The following is an 18,324-nucleotide window of genomic DNA, read 5'->3' on the forward strand; positions in this document are numbered from 1 at the left end:
ATATTATATTGCATGACTGAGAGATAATTCGATTTTTGCAAAAAAATATATTACACATAAAGATACTTATATATATTGAAATGATTTAATTTTATGAATGTTAGAATCTTACAAATGTGTAATAACAAAACTGGAATGTTACACAGTTTTCTGCAATATAGGAGTAGTAGAAAGCATCGCTATATAGTGATAAATTTTTACTGTATAATATTACAGATATACATAACAATATATGTAATCACACATATGATTTATATGATCTCGATTTTAGCACCGACCTTTGTCAGAGAGTCTTTCAACTTCTCTGCTTCATCTTTTGCTAGATCCGCCTTCACTATCGTAGGTGCACTTTCGACAAACTTTTTCGCCTATTTTTGTACAACATAAAACTCAATTAATTTTCAATAATACTATATTTGATATTTAAAAAGTCGATAATTTAATACCTGAACAAGATTTGTGTCGGGTAGTAGGCTCTTTATTTCCTTTATTAGGGCAACTTTCTGTTTATCATCAAATCCTGTTAATTTAACAGTAAATGATGTTTGTACTTGTTTTTTTGTTTGCTCTTCTTCTTCCTAAGTAGGAAAAAATAAAAAATAATTCTCTTCAACAACTCTATAAAAATTGATCAAGAACTTAATTCTATTTTCCATTATTTTCTAATTTAATTAAACATAATAATATTACCTCAGCCTGAAGCACAGCAGCAATCCAAATTTAATTAAATATAGTAAAAACTTTTGCAAAAAAGAGTTACGTTCCATAAATTGAAACTTGTATAATGCATGTTTATATATACATATACATATATATAACATTACAGTAATGTAAAAGTTACCTCAACCTGAGGCGCGACAGCAAATCCTCCCATAGGCATGATAGGTGCATCTGGCAGATTTAATCGTCTCTTTAACAGATCACTAAGCTGCGCTACTTCTACCAGATTGAGAGCGCTTATGTCGTTAGCTATTTTGTCGATTTTCGGGTTCACCACTTTGTCGGCACGTGATGGAGGTGGTGGTGCTGGTTGTGGTGGCGATGTTGCCATTTCCGTTGTTGCCGCAGAACTCGATTCCGCTCGTCGAATCATGCTAAACGCAACAAATATATCATTGAAATAATCATTTTTTTTTTAGGAATGCTTCCAACTCGAGAAAGTTACCTAATATATTTACTACTAGACTTTTCTTATAATTTTATTGAATCAAATTATTTTTAGTCTTTACCAAATAAAATTATGTATAAATATATATTCTTTCCCGAGTTAAAATAACCGACAAATAAGGTTATGTAACCATGCATTTTTACACGATAATATATATATAAATTCGAGACATCTCAATCTCACCATTTGTGAAATTGACGAAATTGATGAGGGTTTTGCCGATATATCAGACGGAAAGTGTTAATCATCTCGAATATAGTTGCCAACACGTATGTGATAACGAACAGAAATCCGGTCGATTGTCCGGACAATAAACGATTCACCCAAATTCAACCATAGAATAATAAGTACTATAGAATGTAGACTGTCATACAGATTTATGTATCCTTCTTATCTCTTGGATGTCCGGATTGGTTACTGGATAGGGAACTTCTAGAGTTTCTGGGGTCTATCAGATCCCAAATAAAAAATCTATCTAGGGGCTGTCATAAGTAAATGCTAATTAAAAAAAAATATCTTTCTTGATATGAAAAAGTACAATTATATACTAATAAATATAAATACATATAAATAATATAACACAACATACACAATACATATAATATTTCGATGTCAAGATATTTATATTATGTATTTTTTGTATGTGTGTTTACGAGTCGATGTTATTAAAAGAAGACGAGAGATATATGACCTTATTTTATATAATAAACATTAAAATTAAATTAATCTTTATCTATCTTAATACATACAAATAGGAGAAAATAAGAAAAATTGAATTAAAATAAAAAAACTGAAAAGATTATATGTATCCTAAACCTTTTAATGTAACATAATCTATTGATTACGCATCATTTTGTTAATTATAGCGACGTCATATGGATAATCCCTTGCTAGCATTTCATTCGGTACATAATAAGTACGTTCATATTTAGAAAAATATCGACCTATCTCGTCATGATGGATCCATTTTGTTGAAGAACATATCGATATCTTTTCTGAAATAAAGAAAAAATGTAATATTTTACACGCATACTATGCTACAAATGAGAAAGATTTATTAGAGATATTTTATATACGATATATTATAGCCTTTACAAATAATAATATACCTTGTCGTTCATAACAATATACGTTATTGTCACAGAAAATTATGTAGTATGGTTTATGCACCAAACACTTAGGATCTGTACAATTCTCAATATTTTTACATGTTAATATTTTTGAGTAATTATTCGGTAAGGTCTTAAAAATGCCAAATATTGAATCGAAATTGAAGTAATGGTGCCAACCAACTATAACTCCATGATGAGTGGAGGTTTTATTTTTGTTTTTATATTTATGGGTTACAATCGTCCCAATTACAAATTTTAATTCTGCCGATCTTTTTTGTGGTTCGCGTTTTCTTATATTCACGTTAGATTCCCACTGGAAGAAAGATGTAACATTAAAATTTAATTAATGCCTCTCTTTTAAATTGATATTTGTATCGATTTAAGTTGCAGATAATTATATAATCAATTTTCATTTTTTATATTATAGTATGCAATAGACATAGTAGAGTATAAGTTACATTCATTAAGTCTGTGACATCTGCATGTTTTCCTTCCATTATATGCCATAGTATTAATAATTGCCCTTCGTCCTGTATGTTTAAGTTTTTTTCTCGTATTTTCAAATATTCAATTAATGTTGGTTTTATCTGAAAAAAATAGATATTTTATCTTAAAAAGTTCAATAAATAATCCATGTATCCATATTATTTAAAAAAATTGACTTATAATGTTCTGATTATAGACAAAGAAATGTGAAAAACTGTTTGTTATTTCTTTCTCATCGTTTATAAAGAGTAATTTATATTAGTTGAACATAGTTTTTTACCAAGGTCTCTATAATTGATTGCTGATTATACTAACTACTGTTAAAATTAATAAAAGTTATATATAAATAATTGCCAACCAACCAGTAAATGATTTCTGTCACGATTATCCCTCTTGATAACGTTCTCTAAGCAGAATTGGTCGTTTTTCAGTTGTATACCAATATACTCTGGACGTTTTGTAATACTGAGGATATTAAAAAAATATATATAATACAGGCAACACACACACACACACATATACATGTACACAGATGTATGCGTAATCAATGATAATTACTGAAAAAGGAGCAACGCATTATGCTTAAGGATATTATATTCTCTAAATGTAATATCTTCGCAAATTACACAAACTAAGAATAGAATAAAATTAGAAATCTAGGAAACAAATATATATATAAATTATGTAACAAATTATTATAAATTATGATATGCTAAAAATGAAAAATGCGCACGCATATGTGATAAGAATAAAAACCAAAAAGATCGAAATAGTTCTCTCTCTCTCTCTCTCTCTCTCTCTCTCTCTTCAAAGTTAAAGTTATGCTTACTCTGTCGGTTTCAAAAAAATTTGAAGCATATTTTCTGTAATTACAATGGAATATATGCCCAATCTTCGCATTACACCTTGATATATTGTTAAGAAAAATATACTTTGCAAGCCTCGTGAAACCTGTACCATAAATAACGATGAAAACAATGAGTATAATTGTCAATTCATAGAATAATGGAACATAATAGCTTACAACAATTTCAGACTCATTTTTATGTAATTTTATCCATAATTGATCTAATTTGTGGAAATACGATGGAGAGAATACAATTTTTTCGAGTACAATCAAAATCTTCAATGTTTCTTCGTGGTTCCAATATGTGGGAGAGACGTTATTGTTTTTACAATAATCATAAAAAGTATCACACATCATAAATATAGGATGCGAGGGATGTTGTTCTTTAAGAGCTTGCAACACCTTTTCTGCGATATGATCCAACGACGCTTTTATGTGCGAGTAAGAGATATCATCAGAGAGATCAGTCTTAACATTGAACCATTGTATCAGAAGAGTAACCATCTGTTCCAAAATTTGTTGTCTTTTCAATTTACATCTAAATTGTAGCAATTTGTGCCTGATATGATAATACTTCACTAGTCGAAGAATATGGCAGCTATAATATCTGTGCGTCAAATCGCAACCAGATATCCTGACAAATTAACATATTAATTATTTAATACATTAATTATTTAAATATATTAATTTATAATATTGTATCTCATATAAATATCAGTTTAGTTTATTGAATTCTAATACCATGGACTTTGCGAAATTATTCTTCTAAGCTCATCTATAGCAATATAATTATTTATAGAATGCACGGTTGTGCAAAGGAAGTTTGAAATTATATTCTTCTTGTAAGTGTTGTCTAAATTAATCTTGGATATCTGAGCTATCAAATCCAACATTTCTTTCCTATGTTTTACAGCTTCTTTTACTTGTTCTTTAAAATCTAATTTAAAAAGATCATCGCTCGTCATGCTATCATAAATTTTCCTTGTAGAAGGCCAGCTATAATACAAAGAAAAATTTTGTTATATATTTTTTGAAAATTACACCAATCAACATCATTGCATAAGAGGTAAATTTTCAGATGCACAATTTTTCATCGGGAAAATGTTGCAAAAAGCGTAAAATTTCATTGTTAACATCTAACAAATTTTCGCTTTGTATATCAGGTATTTAAATGGAATACTTTTTCAACAACTTGGCTAAAATTAGAAATACAAAGTTATAGATTTTGCACTTTCATTTCAATTCGGACAATCATGTAACTTTTTATATTTTCGATCTTAAAGAAAAGTTATATTATTAGTTCTTGAATTAAATTAATAAAATAGAAATATAAAATCTCTATAATTTCATATTTTAGGTTCTTGATAAAACATCCGTAAAAGAATTTACGAAAAATAAATAAAAAACTAATATACTTCTGATAGAGCTTTTTCATCCAAAGTTTATTGTCCCATGATATTTGTCTAAATTTCTTGCACGTAGAAGTAAAGTTCTTGATGTCCTTGATGCTGACGTTCTTCAGAATAACAATAATCACTTCGTTAGACAATGACATTATTGTAGCCATTGTGATAATAATGATCGTCGTGATAAAACAAAATACAATATTTCACGAGTTAATCATAACAGACATATCTCTTGATTTTATATAACTATTTCTGATCACGCTATGTGAACGCACGAAGAAATACTGTAGTATTTATTCGATCCAAATATCCGAGTAGATTTATTTATCGATATAGAAATGTTCGATTTCAAATCGATCTTCCAGATCGAGTTCTAAAAATTTTGATTTTGATACAAACCGATTATTTTAATAAAAAATCGTTTTCCGATCTTTGATAACTCGCAATTCTGAACACGTATACTTGAAACTGTCGGTTCGGTAACAATGTTTGTAGCTTGCACGACCGACAAAAATAACGTGGATTCTGTTTTCTATATACGATTCGTATCGAGAGTTATCGTAAGCTACGATACTTTTATTGATTATAGGCATGAGGTAAGAATATTAGCGAATAACGTTGATTGACTGTAAGAAAGATATGCGGGGCAATAAAATTTTTTAAATTGTGGCGAAATGACGATGATTTTAATTCTAATTATGATAAAATATTATTAAACATAGATTTTCGAAGAAAATGTGTATTAATTTAATAAAAATGTAATTTAATAAAATAAATTCTGAATATTATTTTGTCAACTGTTTCACGGTATCACCATTCTCCCCAAAATAAAAATTAAGTAAAATTGATGTAATTTCATGTGGCATTTATGACATCGAGGGAATCATGTCACTTCATCACGTCATTTTCCTATTAGTAAAAAAAAATTGAATTATAATGAGAAAAAGAAGGGTAATATCATAAAACATTAATGAACACTTCGTAACATATGTTTCTCGTGTAAATATTTGAGTCTTTATAAAACTTTTTTTTCTTTATTTTTCAATCAAATGCAAGACTCTCCAATTCATCAACACTTTGCACATTTCTGTACTTGTCTTATAAAATCTGATATCGTACAATATTTATAAAGTTTCCTATTTACGAGTCAATGTTATTAAAAGAAGATGAGAAATGTGACCTTATTTTATATAATAAACATTAAAATTAAATTAATTTTTATCTATCTTAATATACACGTCCAAATAGGAGAAAATAAGAAAAGTTGAATTAAAATAAGAAAAATAAAAAGAGTATTTGTATATAAAAGCAATATAAACATTTCTATGTAGAATATTCTTATCATATTATAATATTTGTAATTTCTGTATAAAAATGTTTGAAGTATTCGTGTATATATCCTAAATCTTTTGTAACATAAACTATTGATTACGCATTATTTCATTAATTATAGCGGCGTCATATGGATAATCCCTTGCTAACATTTTATTTGGTACATAATAAGTATATTTGTATTTAGAAAAATATCGTCCTATTTCGTCATGATGGATCCATTTTGTTGAAGAACACATCGATATACTTTCTGAAATAAAGAGAAAATATAATATATTTTACTGTGCTACAAATGAGAGAGATTTACTAGAGATACTTTATATGCGATATTATAGCTTTTTCAAATGATAAAATATACCTTGTGGTACATAACAGTATTCGTTATTGTTACATAAAATTATGTAGTATGGTTTATGCATCAAACACATATAATCTGTACAATTTACAACATTTCCGCATGATATATTTGAATAATTATCCGGTAAGATATTAAATTCAATGCCAGATACTGAATCGAGATTGAAATAATTGTGCCAACCAACTATAACCCCAAAATGAATCCTACTATAGTTATTATATGCATGGTTTACGACCATTCCAATAATAAATTTTAGTCTTGCCGATCTTTTTTCTGGTTGGCTCTTTTTTATATTCACGTTAGATTCCCACTGGAAGAAGGATGTAACATTAGAATTTAAGTAACGCTCTATTTTGATGTGACTTTTAAATTGATTTTTGTATCGATTTAATTTGCAAATAATTATGTAATTAATGTTCATTCTTGATATACATATATTAGTATGCAATAGACATAGTAGAGTAAGTTACCATTACTAAGTCTGTGATCTCTTCCTCTTCCCTTTCCATTATCTGCTGCAGCATTACCTGTTCTTTTTTCTTTAAGTTTGACTCAAGTTTCAAAAAGTCAATTAATAATGGTACTACCTAAAAAAACAAATATTTTATTTCAAAAATTCCAATAAAAAATCTATATATTCATTATCTTAAGAAATAGAAATAGACTTATAATATTCTAATTATAGATAAGAAAATGTGAGAAACTGTTTGTTATTTTTTCTCATTGTTTATAAAGAGTAATTTATATTAGTTTAATATATTTTTTTATCAAGATCACTATAATTAATTGTTGGTTATATTAACTACTGCTAAATTAATAGAAGTCGTATACAGAATGGTATACTTTTGTTGTCAACATCATCAAGAACTTTTTAAAACAGTTTCAACAATTTTAAATAATGTATTATTTAATTAATATCGTAAAATTAGAGAGAGACCAATGCGCAAATACACAGTGGCAGCACGAACCTCGTTGAATTAGCGCGAGTTTGCATCGTATTACCTGTGCGTTAACTTATATAAATACTGACATTCACTCCATTTCTTCATGTACAAGCTTTTCATCGTTTCAGTATATTCTGCTATTTGTTGAAAATAAAATCAAAATAAACTAATAATGAAAATAAAAACTGTCAAATGAATAATATCCAATCTTCATGAAAGACTTGTAAAATATTTGAACATTAACGGTCATCAATTTGAATATTTATATTAAAAAGTAATCAAGAGAGTTTATTGTTTTTCTTTTTGTTGTTTCTAAAATGCCAAGTTAACAGGACTGCCACTGCATATTTGCGCTTTGGTCTCTCTCTCTAACTCCACGATATTAATTAAATGATACGTTATTTAGGATTGTTGAAATTGTCTTGAAAAGTTCTTGATGATGCTGACAACAAAAAGTATATTATTTTATTTTAAAAAATTGAGTTGATTTTGAAATGACCTTGAAAATAAAGTTAAACTACATAACTGATTACATCATCAGATGTCTTTCATCCATACGAGCAACTTTTGTCTAAAACATATTTTTATGTTATTAATAGTTTCAATACTATTCACCTTTAACACACTATAGTGATTATTTTTTGTTAATAATATATGATCAACTAACATATTTCTGTCATAATCACCCCCTCGGATAGTGTTCTCCACGTAGAATTGACCATTTCTCCATTCCACACAAAAATATTCTGGACGTTTTGTAACACTGAAAACATAAAAAAAAAATATGTACATACAGGCAACATACAAACACACATACGCGTAATCAATGATAATTATTGAAAAAGAAACAGCGGATATTGTGCTTAAGAATATTATATTTTCTGAATATCATATTTGCGCAAATTACAAAAACTAAGAATAGGATAAAATCAGAGATCTAGAAGACAAATATATAAATTATGTAACCTCTTGCAAATTATGATATGCTAAAAATGAAAAATGCTCACGCGTATGTGATGAGAATAAAAACCAGAAAGATCGAATAGTTCTTTCTTTCTCTCTCCAAAGTTAAAGTTATGCTTACTCTGTGGATTTCAGAAAAATTTGAAGTATATTGCTTGTAGCTATAGTGGAGTGTATGCCGAGTCTTCGCATTACACTGTGATATATTGTTAGGAAAAATATACATTGGGTGCCTTCTGAAACCTATAAATAACAATGAAAATAATGAGTATAACTGTCAGTTCATAGAATAATGGAACATAATAATTTATTATAATAACTTACAACAATTTCAGACACATTTCCATTTGATTTTCTCCATATTTGATTTAATTTGTGGAAATTCGTTGGAGAGAATACAATTCTTTCGAGTATAATCAAAATCGCCAATATTTCTTTGTAGTCCCAATAAGTGTAAAAGACATTATGGCTTTTCCAATAATTTTGAAATACACTAAATATCGTAAATATAGGATGCGAAGGATATTCTTCTCTAAGAATTTGCAACACATTTTCTGCAACATAATCCAATGACGGTTTTACGACGTGTGTGTAAGAGATATCATTGTCAATATTGAACCATAGCACCAGAAGAGTAACCATCTTTTCCAAAACTTTATGAAATTGGTTTCTATTTCTAAATTTTAGCAATTTGTGCTTGGTATGATAATACTTTATTTGTCGAAGAATATGACAGCTATAATATCTCTGCGTCAAATCGCAACCAGATATCCTGACAAATTAATATATTAATAATTTAATACATCATTTATATTGTACATTAATTATTTAATTGTATTAATTTATAATATTGTATCACATCTAAATATCAGTTTAGTTTATTGAGTTGTATACCATGGACTTTGCAAAATTATTCTTCTAAGCTCATCTATAACAATATAAAAATTCTTAGGCTGCCGGTTTCTGTAAAGGAAGTTTAAAATCAATTTTTTCTTGTCAATAATAAGTAAATCGCCTAAATTATCCATGGATATCTGAGATATCGAACTCCAAATTTCTTTTGTATATTTTGCGACTGCTTTTACTTCTTCTTTAAAATCTAATTTTTCAAGATTTTCGCTCGGCATCCTATCATAAAATTTTCTTATAGAAGGCCAACTACAATTCAAAGAAAAGTTATGTTACATATTTTTTGAAAATTATACGAAACAATGTCACTGCATAAGGGGTAAATTTTGCAAAAAATGCAAGATATCATTATATATATGTAAGAAGTTTTCATTTTGTGCATACGGTTTTTAAACGAAATGTTTTTTCAAGAACTTGGCTAAATTTGGAAATATGAACTTATAAATTTTGCACTTTTATTTTAATTCAGGCGATCATGTAACTTTTTATATTTTCGATTTTAAGGAAAAGTTATATTATCAATGCTTGAATTAAATTAATAAAATTGAAATGTAAAATCTCTATAATTTCATATTTTGTTAGGTTTTTGATCAAACATCTTGTAAAAGATCATGCGAAAAACAAACAAAAAAATTATACTTCTGATAGAGCTTTTTCATCCAAAATTTATTGCCCCATGATGTTTGTCTAAATTTCTTGCACGTAGAACTAAAGTTCTCGATGTCCTTGATGCTGACATTCTCCAGAATAATATTAATCACTTCGTTAGACAATGACATTATTGTAACCATCGTGATAATAATGATATGAAACGTCGTGATAAAACAAAATACAAAATTTCACTATATAATCGTAACAAACGTATCTCTTGGTTTTATATAACTATTTTTTATCATGCTATGTGAGCACACGAAGAAATACTGTAGCATTTATTCGATCCAAATAGCCGAGTAGGTTTACTTGTCGATAGGAATATTTGATTCCGAATCGATCGTCCAGATCGATTTTTACAAATTCTGATTTTGATACAAATCGATTATTTTAATAAAAAGAGTTTCCCGATTCTTCGATAACTCGCAATTCTGAACATGTATACTGGAAACTATCGGTTCGGTAATAACATTTGTAGCTTGCATGACCGATAGAAATAAAAAAGAATTTTTTTTTTTTTTGTATCGATAATTCGAGTTATAGTAAGCTACGATAATTTATCGATTACAGGGATAGATATATATAAGAACATTTCTTAGCAAATAACATTAATGCTATATAAGAAAGGATGTATGCGGGGTAATGAAATTTTTGAAATTGTGACGAAGTGGCAATGATTTATTATTATATAGTTATAATTATGATAAAAAATTATTAATAATGGATTCTTCAAAAAAATGTGTATTAATTTAATAAAAATGTAATTTAATAAAATAAATTGTGAATATTATTTTGTCAATAGCTTCACGGTGTCATCATTTTTTCCAGAATAACAATTAAATAAAATTGATGTGATTTCATGTGGCATTTTTATGACATCGAGTGAACCTTGTCACTTTATCACTTCATCTTTCTATTAGTAAAAAGAATCGAATCATAATGAGAAAAAGTAGGAAGATAATATCACGAAATATTAATGAACGCTTCATAACTAACATATATTTTTCGAGCAGAAATTTGAGTCTCTATACAACTTTCTTTTTTTTCTTTTTTAATCAAACGCAAGACTCTCCGATTCATCAACACTTTGCACATTTCTGTACTCATCTTATAAAATCTGATATCGTACAATATTTATAAAGTTTCTTGTGGAGCTTTCTTTCTCACGTTCGTTTGTGTAATTCTTGAAAAACAAGTGATGTAATAAAATTGATTTCCATCCATGTAATATTTTTATCTCATCAATTTAGGCATAACACGTGAATTTAAGTGTATTGTGAGCAACATATGTAATTCGCGTTTTACTAAGATATTTTCATGCATGGCACATTCCTAAATATCGTCAATTTAAGCAAAATGCGCCTCACTATAATGTATAATTTATATTTTGATGCTATGCTGCGTCTCTTTCAAATTAGGTGCACAATAAAAATGCTACAAAATAACGCCAAACGCGATAGTGCCGATAAGTCGTACAATCGAATATTCATGAAATAAATCAAACGAAATTACGTCGATATAACGCTTTTAACTATTCAACTCACTCTGGAGATCAGCATTGCAAACTGATTACAATGAATAGAACATGCATTCTTTTGCGTACATGCATACATATATACATATACATTTATGCATCATTATGTATATACCGATTGGCTGCCGGATATGGAATTTTTAGAGTTTTTGGGATCTGTCAGCTTTCAAGTAAAAAATCTATCTGAGGGCTGTCATAAGTAAATGCCAATTTAAAAAAAAATATCTTTGGCAATGCGAAAAAGTACTATTATATACTGATAAATATAAACACATATACAACACATATACTTCAATGCCAAAATATTTATATTACTCATTTTATGTAGATACATTTAAATAACTATATACAGCATAGCTGAGGTCAGTTTGTTTACGAATAGATATTATTAAAAGAAGACAAGAGATGTGACCTTATTTTTATATAATAAACACACATTAAAGTTAAATTAATCTTCATCTATCTTAATACACACGTCCAAATAGGAGAAAATAAGAAAAGTTGAATTAAAATAAGAAAAATAAAGAGTATTTATATATAAAAGCAATATAAATATTTCTATGTAGAATATTCTTATCATATTATAATATTTGTAATTTCTGTATAAAAATGTTTGAATCGTGTATATATCCTAAACCTTTTAAGGTAACATAACCAATTCATGATGCATGAAATAGTTAATTATAGCAATGTCATATGGATAATCCTTTGCTAGCATTTCATTCGGTACATAATAAGTATATTCATATCTAGAAAAATATCGTCCTATCTCGTCATGATAGATCCGTCTTGCTGAAGAACATATGGATACATTCTCTGAAATAAAGAGAAAATTTAATATATTTTACACGTTTACTGTGCTACAAATGAAAGAGATTTACTAGAGATATTTTATATGTGATAATATCGCCATTCCAAATGATAATATACCTTGTTTTACATAACAGTATTTGTTATTGTTCGAGAAAATTATGTAGTATGGTTTATGCATCAAACACCTACGATTTGTACAATTTTCAACATTTTCGCATGATATATTTGAATAATTATACGGTAACATATCAAACTCAATGCCAGATATTGAATTGAGATTGAAATAATTGTGCCAACCAACTATAACCCCAAAATGAGTTCTACCATCGTATGTATAGCTTACGATTGTTCCAATAATAAATTTTAGTTCTGCCGATCTTCTTTCTGGTTCGTTCATGTTTATATTCATGTTAGATTTCCACTGAAACAAGGATGTAACATTAGAATTTAAGTAACGCCTCTATTTTCATGTGACTTTTAAATTGATTTTTGTATGGATTTAATTTGCAAATAATTATGTAATTAATGTTCATTCTTGATATACATATATTAGTATGCAATAGACATAGTAGAATAAGCTACCATTACTAAGTCTGTGAGCTCGTCCTCATCTCTATCCATTATCTCTTGCAGCATTAATTGTTCTTCTTCCGTTAAATATAATTCAATTTTCAAAAAGTCAATTAATAATGGTACTATCTGAAAAAATAGATATTTTATTTAAAAAATTCCAATAAAAAATCCATATATATTTATTATCTTAAGAAATAGATTTATAATGTTCTAATTATAGATAAGGAAATGTGAGAAACTGTTCATTATTTTTCTCATTGTTTATAAAGAGTAATTTATATTAAGTTTAATATATTTTTTTTATCGAGATCACTGTAATTGATTGCTGGTTATATTAACAAGTGCTAAAATTAATAGAGGTTATATACTACAGATTAGGTTAGGTTAGGTGAGGGTTAGGTTAGGTTAGGTTAGGTTAGGTGGTATATTTTTGTTGTCAACATCAAGAACTTTTTAAAACAATTTCAACAACTCTAATAATGTATCATTTAATTAATATCGTAAAATTAGAGAGTCCAAAGTGCAAATACACAATGGCAGCGCAAATCCCATTAAATTAGCGTGAGTTTGCATCATATTATCTGTATGTTAACTTATAAATACTGACATTTACTCCCTTTCTTCATGTGTACAAGCTTTTCGTCGTTTCAGTACATTCTACTATTTGTTGAAAATAAATGTTGTCAAGAGTAGGATCCAATCTTTGTGAAAGATTTGTAAAATATTTGAACATTTAGGCTGCGTTCGGAAATATCACCCGTATGCACACGAGTGTCGTTCTATCTTTGTTTAACTTTTGGTACATAACAAAGATAGAACGACACTTCTGTGCACGTGGGTGATGTTTCCGAACGTAGCCTAATGGGTGCGTTTAGGAGACACAACCGTTGAATAGCAATCGAACGTGATTGGCTCTTACTTCTAGAACCAACAAATCAACGTCGAGTGTTGATAAGACAATGGCCGCGTTCAGCAGAGAAAACCGCTTACAATTAGTAGCAATCGAATACAAAGACAAGACGATAACTGAGCGCTTTTTCTGCTGAACGCGGCCATTGCTCAACGGTCATGTCTAAATGTGCCCAATTTGAATATCTGTAATAAAGAGTGATCAAGAAAATTCGTTGTTTTTCTTCGTGTTGTTTCTAAAATGCCAAGTTAACAGGATTGCCACTGCGTATTCGCGCTTTGGTGTCTCTCTAACTCCACGATATTAATTAAATATTAAATGATATATTATTTTAGGGCTGTTGAAATTGTCTTGTAAAGTTTTTGATTATGCTAATAACAAAAGTATACTATTTTATTAAAAAAGATTGGATTGACTTTGAAATGATCTTGATAATAATGTTAAACTATGATATAACTGATTATGTTGTCAGATGTCCCCCATCTATATACAAGCAACTTTTGTCTAACAATAAAACATATTTTCGTGTTATTACTAATTTCAAAACTATTTACCTTTAACGCGTTACATCGTTGCGTCGTAAATAATAAAGAATCAACCTTATTTTTGTCAAAATTACCACCCTTGATTTTGGTGTCCACGAACAATCGACCATCTATCAATTCCACACAAAAATACATTGGACGTTCGTCAACACTGAAAAACATGAAGAAAATAGATGTGCATACAGGCAACATACAAACACACGTACGCGTAATCAATGATAATTATTGAAAAAGAAGCAGGATATTATGTTTAAGAATATTATATTTTATATATCTTTAATAAATATCATATTTTCGCAAATTACACAAACTAAGAATAAAATCAAAAATCTAGGAGACAAATATATAAATTATGTAAATTATTGTAAAATATGGTATGCCAAAAATGAAAAATGCGCACGCGTATGTGATAAAAATAAAAACCAGAAAAATGAGATATTTTTCTGTCTCTTTCCAAAGTTAAAGTTATGCTTACTCTTGTACTGCCATTTTCAACAAAACTTGAAGTATGTTTTCTGTAACTACAATAGAGTGTACGCCGAGTTTTCGCAATACACTTTGATATATTGTTAAGAAAAATATACATTGGGTGCCTTCTGAAATCTATACCATAAATAACAATGGAAACAATGAGCATAGTTGTCAGTTCAAAAAATAATGAAACATAATAATTTATTATAATAACTTACAACAATTTCAGGCACATTTCCATGTGATTTTAACCATATTTCATTTAATATATGGAAATTCGATGAAGAGAATATAACTCTTTCAAGTATAGTCAAAATCGCCAATATTTCGTCTTTCTCCCAATAGGTGAGAAAGACATTATGGTTGTTCCAATAATTAAAGAGTACACTAGATATCGTAAATATAGGATGCGAAGGATATGCTACGCTAAGATCTTGCAACACCTTTAGTGCAATATAATCCAATGATGGTTTTACGATTTGTGTGTAAGAGATATCACTGTCAACATCGAACCATTGCACTAGAAGACTAACTATCTCTTCCAAAACTTGTTGATTTCTGTTTTTACTTTTATAAAATTGTAGAAATTTGTGCTTGGTATGATAGTATTTCAGTTGTCGAAAAATATGGCAGCTGTAATATCTTCTCGTTAAATCGCAATCAGATGTCCTGACAAATATAAATATTAATTATTTAATACATCAATTATTTAAATACATTAATTTATAATATTGTATCACATATAAATATCAATTTAGTTTATTGAGTTGAATACCATGGGTTTTGCAAAATTATTCTGTTAAGCTCTTCTACAATAACATGATAAATCATATCATTCATGGTTTTCTTAAGTAATTGTAAAACCGATACTTTCTTGTCAGTATCGCTTAAATTATCCTTGGGCATCTGAGATATCAAACCCCACATTTTGTTTACAGATGATGCGATTGCTTTTACTTCTTCTTTAAAATCTAATCTTGCAAGATTTCTGCTCGTCAAATTATCAAAAAAAATTTTTGTAGAAGGCCAACTACAATTCAAAGAGAAGTTATGTTATATATTTGTTGAAAATTATACCAAACGTCACTGTATAAAGGATAAATTTTGAAATGCATAATTTCTCATAAGGAAAATTTTATAAAAAATGCAAAATTTCATTGTATATATCTAATTGTAAGAAGTCATTTTGCGCATAAGGTTTTTAAATGGAATGTTTTTTCAAGAACTTGGCTAAAATTGGAAATATAAAATTATAAATTTTGCACTTTTATTTCAATTTAGGCGATCATGTAACTTTTTATATTTTCAATCTTAAGGAAAAATTATATTATCAATGCTTGAATTACAATAATAAAATAGAAATGTAAAATCTCTATAATTTCATATTTTGTTAGGTTTTTGATCAAACATCTTGTAAAAGATCATGCGAAAAACAAACAAAAAAATTATACTTCTGATAGAGCTTTTTCATCCACATTTTATTGCTCCATGTTGTTTGTCTAAATTTCTTGCACGTAGAACTAAAGTTCTCGATGTCCTTGATGCTTATATACTCCAGAATAATATTAATCACTTCATTAGACAAAGACATTATTGTAGTCATCGTGATAATAATGATGAAACGTCGTGATAAAACAAAGTACAAAATTTCACAAGATAATCGTAACAAACGTATCGCCTGGTTTTATATAACTATTTTTGATCATGCTATGCGAGCGCACGAAGAAATACTGTAGTATTTATTCGATCCAAGTAGCCGAGTAGGTTTACTTATCGATATAGGAATGTTCGATTTCGAATCGATCTTCCAGATCGATTTTTAAAAATTCTAAATTTGATACAAACTGATTATTTTAATAACAATAGTACAATAATACATAAGTACATTTTCTAGATTTTTTTGCAGCGCAATGACTTGATAAAAATTCTTAATTTTTTCACATTATTAATACAATATTATTAACTACTTCAATAAAAATTTTCAGCTTCAAAAAACATTTTTTTTTTTTATAGTTTTGAGAATATTTGCAGAGCTCCTCCAAATTTTAAACGGCTGCACGGTGTGCATGAAAACGTTCGTAGATCTTATCCGAAATCAAAAACACAAGTTTTTTTTTATTGAACATATTAATAGCTATCTGCTATTCCAGGGTTTCCCAAATTTTAAAAAATAAAAAAATGACGGCGCGTTGAAAAAAAGTTTCGTTTTTTTTTTTTCGAGAAAATGTCCATTTCTTTTGTTTATAACAAAAAGCATGGAGAATCGGATTAAAAAAGGCTTCGTTAGCAGATGCGGAATCTTATTAGGAACTTGCATGTAAAATTTAAAGTCAATCTATCGAACGTTGCCCGAGTTTTCATGCACACCATGCATGAAAATATAAATCTGCAAATATCCGCATAAATTTTAGAAAAATATTTTCTTTAAGCTGAAAATTTTTATTTAAGTACTTAATAATATTATATTAATATTGTAAAAAAAAAATAATTTTTTTTATCAAATCGTTGCGCTGAAAACAAATCTAGAAAATGTAATTTTTCGAAGATTCAAACGGGTATGCCTTCTTAATTATGATAAAATATTATTATATTAAGAATGGATTCTCAAAGAAAATGTGTATTAATTTAATAAAAATGTAATTTAATAAAATAAATTCTGAAATTATTTTGTCAATTGCTTCACAGCGTCACTATTTTCTCCGGAATAACAATTAAGTAAAATTGATGCAATTTCATGTGGCATTTATGGCATCGAGTGAACTATGTTACTTCATCTTCCTATTAGTAAAATAAATCGAATTATGAGAAAAAGGGGAGGGGGGGTTTAATGTCTTTCCACGTTATAGCATCTTATGTCATTGTAAGTATCACACTCAACGCGCCTTATAAACAAATTTAATAACGCTCATGACAATAAGCTGCGGATATCGATCTCATCCTGCTTATCAGCATCATCAACGAATCGTGTTATGCCGAGATTGTCAACTTACTCGGCTATTTGGATTCTGATGCTCCTCTTTGATCTAACCGTGACAGAAAATAAACTATATCCAAGTATCTGTTGAGCTAAATTCAAATTTCTTAATTTTTTACTTTTAAATATTTTACTTTAAATATTTGTGGGTAAATTTTTAAAAATAATAAATATCTAGCACCGAAACGCGTATGTAAATAAAGAAATTAATATAATAATATTAGCTCTTCTGACATAAGCGCAATAGAGAATTGCATTGCACATTTTGATTTATTCCTTGGATTTTTTCAGAACGAAATATATCCCTCTCGGATTTTCAAAAGGAAAG

At 28.2% G+C, this 18,324-nt stretch overlaps 5 protein-coding genes across 6 annotated transcripts in view; 1 reads left to right on the forward strand and 4 right to left on the reverse strand.

Moving 5' to 3' along the window:
• Positions 1 to 57: 57 nt before the first annotated feature.
• LOC115240322 (39S ribosomal protein L12, mitochondrial) lies at positions 58 to 1,541 on the reverse strand. Of its 2 annotated transcripts, XM_029815393.1 has the most exons (5): positions 1,352 to 1,541; positions 842 to 1,094; positions 691 to 696; positions 447 to 578; positions 58 to 368 (listed from the first exon to the last, which is right to left on the reverse strand). In XM_029815393.1, the coding sequence occupies exons 1-5, from the start codon at positions 1,414 to 1,416 to the stop codon at positions 252 to 254; spliced, it is 573 nt and encodes a 190-aa protein (XP_029671253.1). In that variant the 5' UTR covers positions 1,417 to 1,541; the 3' UTR covers positions 58 to 251. The 2 variants fall into 2 exon arrangements, with proteins under 2 accessions (XP_029671253.1, XP_029671254.1); XM_029815394.1 differs by lacking the exon at positions 691 to 696.
• Positions 1,542 to 1,974: 433 nt separating this feature from the next.
• LOC115240311 (F-box only protein 21-like) lies at positions 1,975 to 5,708 on the reverse strand. Its single transcript, XM_029815383.1, has 8 exons — positions 5,029 to 5,708; positions 4,355 to 4,609; positions 3,791 to 4,247; positions 3,596 to 3,717; positions 3,129 to 3,231; positions 2,739 to 2,867; positions 2,278 to 2,593; positions 1,975 to 2,163 (listed from the first exon to the last, which is right to left on the reverse strand). Exons 1-8 carry the CDS (start codon positions 5,178 to 5,180, stop codon positions 2,003 to 2,005), a joined length of 1,695 nt encoding a protein of 564 aa, XP_029671243.1. The 5' UTR covers positions 5,181 to 5,708; the 3' UTR covers positions 1,975 to 2,002.
• Positions 5,709 to 6,031: 323 nt separating this feature from the next.
• LOC115240310 lies at positions 6,032 to 10,598 on the reverse strand. Its single transcript, XM_029815382.1, has 8 exons — positions 10,165 to 10,598; positions 9,511 to 9,774; positions 8,941 to 9,388; positions 8,738 to 8,859; positions 8,269 to 8,416; positions 7,180 to 7,296; positions 6,710 to 7,019; positions 6,032 to 6,601 (listed from the first exon to the last, which is right to left on the reverse strand). Exons 1-8 carry the CDS (start codon positions 10,314 to 10,316, stop codon positions 6,441 to 6,443), a joined length of 1,722 nt encoding a protein of 573 aa, XP_029671242.1. The 5' UTR covers positions 10,317 to 10,598; the 3' UTR covers positions 6,032 to 6,440.
• A 555-nt stretch (positions 10,599 to 11,153) lies between these two features.
• Positions 11,154 to 16,774, reverse strand: LOC115240309. Its single transcript, XM_029815381.1, has 8 exons — positions 16,474 to 16,774; positions 15,798 to 16,052; positions 15,241 to 15,691; positions 15,027 to 15,154; positions 14,561 to 14,702; positions 13,106 to 13,222; positions 12,641 to 12,944; positions 11,154 to 12,526 (listed from the first exon to the last, which is right to left on the reverse strand). Exons 1-8 carry the CDS (start codon positions 16,623 to 16,625, stop codon positions 12,351 to 12,353), a joined length of 1,725 nt encoding a protein of 574 aa, XP_029671241.1. The 5' UTR covers positions 16,626 to 16,774; the 3' UTR covers positions 11,154 to 12,350.
• A 1,012-nt stretch (positions 16,775 to 17,786) lies between these two features.
• LOC115240318 overlaps positions 17,787 to 18,324 on the forward strand; it is a 6,145-nt gene continuing 5,607 nt past the window's right edge. The window contains exon 1 of the mRNA XM_029815389.1: positions 17,787 to 18,076. Within this exon, the coding sequence (XP_029671249.1) occupies positions 17,992 to 18,076 (85 nt within the window). The 5' untranslated portion in view covers positions 17,787 to 17,991. The remainder of the gene's footprint in view (positions 18,077 to 18,324) is intronic.

The sequence above is a fragment of the Formica exsecta genome, unplaced genomic scaffold (genome assembly GCF_003651465.1).
Source record: "Formica exsecta isolate Colony F162 unplaced genomic scaffold, ASM365146v1 scaffold423, whole genome shotgun sequence".
NCBI lineage: Eukaryota > Metazoa > Arthropoda > Insecta > Hymenoptera > Formicidae > Formica > Formica exsecta.

Excerpts from the sequence above, each read along its gene's own strand:
- LOC115240311 (XM_029815383.1), bottom strand. The coding sequence starts at position 5,180 with ATGGCTACAATAATGTCATTGTCTAACGAAGTGATTATTGTTATTCTG. Across the intron at positions 2,594-2,738 it reads ATGTCACAGACTTAATGAAT|TGGGAATCTAACGTGAATAT; the intron begins GTAACTTATACT and ends TCTTTCTTCCAG. Across the intron at positions 2,164-2,277 it reads ATATTGTTATGAACGACAAG|AAAAGATATCGATATGTTCT; the intron begins GTATATTATTAT and ends TCTTTATTTCAG.
- LOC115240310 (XM_029815382.1), bottom strand. The coding sequence starts at position 10,316 with ATGGTTACAATAATGTCATTGTCTAACGAAGTGATTAATATTATTCTG. Across the intron at positions 9,389-9,510 it reads ATAATTTTGCAAAGTCCATG|GATATCTGGTTGCGATTTGA; the intron begins GTATACAACTCA and ends TTAATTTGTCAG. Across the intron at positions 7,297-8,268 it reads ATCACTATAGTGTGTTAAAG|GTAGTACCATTATTAATTGA; the intron begins GTGAATAGTATT and ends TTGTTTTTTTAG.
- LOC115240322 (XM_029815393.1), bottom strand. The coding sequence starts at position 1,416 with ATGATTAACACTTTCCGTCTGATATATCGGCAAAACCCTCATCAATTT. Across the intron at positions 1,095-1,351 it reads TTTCGTCAATTTCACAAATG|CATGATTCGACGAGCGGAAT; the intron begins GTGAGATTGAGA and ends TGTTGCGTTTAG. Across the intron at positions 369-446 it reads CCGACACAAATCTTGTTCAG|GCGAAAAAGTTTGTCGAAAG; the intron begins GTATTAAATTAT and ends GTACAAAAATAG.
- LOC115240309 (XM_029815381.1), bottom strand. The coding sequence starts at position 16,625 with ATGACTACAATAATGTCTTTGTCTAATGAAGTGATTAATATTATTCTG. Across the intron at positions 15,155-15,240 it reads GAAATGTGCCTGAAATTGTT|ATTTCAGAAGGCACCCAATG; the intron begins GTAAGTTATTAT and ends TTTATGGTATAG. Across the intron at positions 12,527-12,640 it reads ATACTGTTATGTAAAACAAG|AGAATGTATCCATATGTTCT; the intron begins GTATATTATCAT and ends TCTTTATTTCAG.